The sequence below is a fragment of the Triticum aestivum genome, chromosome 4A (assembly GCF_018294505.1).
Source record: "Triticum aestivum cultivar Chinese Spring chromosome 4A, IWGSC CS RefSeq v2.1, whole genome shotgun sequence".
NCBI classification, from domain to species: domain Eukaryota; kingdom Viridiplantae; phylum Streptophyta; class Magnoliopsida; order Poales; family Poaceae; genus Triticum; species Triticum aestivum.
In genome coordinates, this window is record NC_057803.1 from 719413563 (window position 1) to 719417218 (window position 3656).

Sequence of the window (3656 nt, forward strand, 5' to 3'; positions counted from 1 at the left end):
CTAGTGCTCTTATAATACTCACGGAGGGAGTAACTTCTATTGTAACCCTTACTGTTTTCTCTTCCAACAGAATCAACAAGCTCGGATGACGCTCGCAATATTGAGTCTCTCCTCCTTGATCTATCAACACTAAAAGATGCTACAGATGATTTTTCTGAACACAAAAGGCTTGGCGAGGGAGGTTCGGTGTAGTTTACAAGATATAGGTCCCACAATATGATTTTTTTCAATTGATTGATATCCATTTGTTAGATGAATTGTGCTTCTTTATAAGATGTTGGTATTTAGTCAGTTCTAATGCCAAAAGCGTTCAAGAAAAATACTATTTCCAAAAAAGCGTTGAATTATCCTTTTTCACCACTGTGCAGGGTGACCTGCCTGAAGGTCAAGAAATAACGGTAAAGAGGCTCTCACAGACTTCTAAACAAGGAATAGAAGAGTTGAAAACTGAGCTTGAAATATAAATCTGACCACTAACTTAATATGTCTACAAAACCCAAGAGAATATTAAGATTCTAGAAATATTTTCAAGACAAATATGCATTTGTGATATTCAAATTCTGAAAAGAAAATAATTGAAATGTAATTCATAGCTGAGGATAAAATTTTGATCGAAGGCATGTCCAAAATGTCACATGTTTGTGATATGTACAGAGTACGAAAATTTGGTTGATAGGCATGTACAAATATTTCTTGCGATCAAAGAATGGATAAACTTTTGAAAAGTATATTGATATTGTTCTCGAGATATAATTCTCATGAATAGTATATGAAAATATATCAATAAAATTCAAACAGATTATATTATACGTTTCTCTCAGGGAACATATTATTTAGATAATGATATTAGGTGATTTTGTTCTAGCATCGATGCTAGAATAAAAGCGGATATTTTGAGTGTGTCTTTGTCCGAGGAAAAGGGCGGGTGGTGGCAGGTGAGGCGTGCGTGCGTGTCTCCTCTCCCTTCTTTTCCTTTCCTTGCACCGCATCCATCGCCGACCCTCTGCTCTGCTCTGTCATGTCTCGTCAATGGCGCCGCGCCGCGTGTCGCCGCTACGCGTCCCGCACTGGCATTGCCGCATCGATGGCAGTAAATAAATAGGCCACCGCTCACCGAGGCGCAGGGGTAAGAAGAAGACCTCGATCTCAGGCTCAGACCACAGCACAGAGCGGATAAGCTCGCACTCGTACTCCTCCTGCTCTGCTTTGTCCCCTCTCTCTCTATTGAGCTCACACAAGGAGGGGAGGGAGCTCCATCGATCTGAAGCTGCTCTGCTGTTTCGGCCATGGCTGCACGAGCACTGACCGCCGCCGGCCGCCGGGTGGCCGGCCAGAGCCTGACCAGGCCGACGCCTCTTCTTGCCTCCTCCAGGTAACCAGCTTTATCATGCTGCTTGCTCTGCGTTGCCACCTTCTTTTTTTGCCGCCACCCCTCATTCATGGCAGCATCGATCCTGTGTGTTTCAGTAGCGGGGCCAGCATGAACTACTCCTTGGCCAACGCGCAGCGTGAGGAGGAGCGCGGGGACGTCCATGGCCCGGCGGCGGCGATGACGGGGGCGCAGGTGGAGGCCGCGCTGAATCGCAAGAACGTCGAGGTGCTCCAGGGCGAGGAGGAGCACGTCGCCACGGCCACGGTGCTGCCAGATAGCGACGAGACAGTCGGCGGCGCGCTGGACGGCGGCGAGGACGCATCGTGGGTGCCCGACCAGGACACGGGCGTCTTCGTCCCCGCCGATGCCGACGCTGACGCCCACTGCGGGGGCGCGCATCCCGCCCCACCGCACCTGTACGGAGGCGTGGGCGGGCCGGCGTCGGTGCTGGACCAGGCGGTGTTCGTCCGGGAGGAGGAGATGGAGGACGTGGAAAGGCCCGCCATGGGCCTCACCGATGCCAACGACGGCAGCAACAACAACTAGCAGCTGCAAGTAGCTCCATGCCTCCATCAATCAGAGGCCTGTAGTAGTTTCAGTAAGCTAGCTAGTGTCACTGCCAGACACCATGCTATGATTAGTAGCTAGAATAAAGAGTGAAGTGTACTATAGGTCCTTAAACTATTTCAGGGGTGTCACATAGGTCCTCGAATTATGAAAATCGTCATTTAGGTCCTTGAAGTACAGTAAGTGTGTCATCCAGGTCCAAAATCTCACTAACCCCCTCTAAATGGCCAGCTGGCATGATGAACAGTGCGAAAAATAAAAAATATGAAAAAAAAATCTGAAAATCTTTGGCATCAAAGATACCCCTGGTGCGTGAATAGTAAAAATGTTCATTAATTCAAAAAAATGTTCGCGAATATGGGAAAAATATTCGCGACTTTAAAAAAGTTCACAAACAATAAATTTGAAAATATGTTCGCGAACCACAAATATTGTTCGTGGGTATGGAAAAAAAGTTCGCGAACCACAAAAATTCTTGACTTTAAAAAATGTTAGTGAACTTTTTATTAAAGTCGCAAATATTTTTTCCGAATTCATCGTTCGCGAACATTTTATTGAAGTCACGAATATTTTTTCCAAATTCATCGTTCGTGAACATTTTTCTAAAGTCATGAATATTTTTTCCAAATTCATTGTTCGCAAACTTTTTTAAACTTGCGAATATTTTTCTCAAATTCATCGTTCGCGAACATTTTTTTAAAGTCGTGAATATTTTTTCCAAATTCATCGTCCGCGAACTTTTTTTAAACTCACGAATATTTTTTTAAAGTCATGAATATTTTTTTCCAAATTCATCGTTCGCGAACATTTTATTAAAGTCACAAATATTTTTCCAAATTCATCGTTCGCGAACTTTTTTTGAATTAATGACATTTTTACTGTTCACGCGTCAGGGTCTCTTCGATGACAGAGGATCTCAGTTTTTTGATATTTTTTTATATTTATTCTTTGTCGTGTACTGTTCATCACGCATAGGAATTCATGACTGTTTGCCGCGTACTGTTACGGTTACTGTTTATGGGCAGCTGGCCAGTTAGAGCCTGTCAGGGAGATTTTGGACCTGAATGACACACTTACTGCACTTTAAGGACCTAGATAACGATTTTCATAGTTCGAGGACCTACGTGACATCCCTGGAATAGTTTAAGGACCTACAGTGCACTTCACTCTAGAATAAATCCCATGGATGCATCTCTGCAAGTCTGTAGTAATAGAAGGCTCTCAGTTCACTGCTGCTAATCAGTAGGAGATCGCTTACTGATCTAGTCATAATCACTTTGATATCAATAAACAAGATGATAGCCTCATGTTGTTAGTCGAGCACTCAGCACTGCAATTGATGAATACAGGCAGGACTCTGCAGACACCATCTTCACAATGGGCGAAAAATTCAAAGAAATTGTAATGGAAGGAGGCAATTCACATTCAAACCAAATGCAAGGATCAAAATCAAAACTGCTGCAACACCAAAAAAAAACACTTAGAATTAGCGGTCACCCTTCAAAATAAATAAATAATACTCTCTTCGTCTCAAAATAAGTGTCTTAACCTTAATACAACTTTATACTAAATTTAGTATAAAGTTGAGACACCTATTTTGGCACAGAAAGAGAAATAGGAATTGACAGCTCTAGTAACGCTAAGATAATTGCAAAAAAAAATGATCTTCTATATTCAAAAGCATCCTCGGAATTTTTTTACAGTGGAAGTTGCTCCG

The 3656-nt window shown here is 43.1% G+C and overlaps 1 protein-coding gene across 2 annotated transcripts; it reads left to right on the forward strand.

The window, feature by feature from the left end:
* The first annotated feature begins 1119 nt into the window (after nt 1-1119).
* LOC123083388 (uncharacterized) lies at nt 1120-2118 on the forward strand. 2 transcript variants are annotated; one of them, XM_044505442.1, is made up of 2 exons: nt 1120-1372; nt 1468-2118. In XM_044505442.1, the coding sequence occupies exons 1-2, from the start codon at nt 1287-1289 to the stop codon at nt 1916-1918; spliced, it is 537 nt and encodes a 178-aa protein (XP_044361377.1). In that variant the 5' UTR covers nt 1120-1286; the 3' UTR covers nt 1919-2118. The 2 variants fall into 2 exon arrangements, with proteins under 2 accessions (XP_044361377.1, XP_044361378.1); XM_044505443.1 differs by having other exon boundaries at nt 1471-2118.
* Nucleotides 2119-3656: the final 1538 nt, after the last annotated feature.

Bases quoted from the DNA above. Each gene is read 5' to 3' on its own strand.
- LOC123083388 (XM_044505442.1), top strand. From the start codon at position 1,287: ATGGCTGCACGAGCACTGACCGCCGCCGGCCGCCGGGTGGCCGGCCAG. The intron at 1,373-1,467 runs GTAACCAGCTTT...TGTGTGTTTCAG, and splicing joins CCTCTTCTTGCCTCCTCCAG to TAGCGGGGCCAGCATGAACT.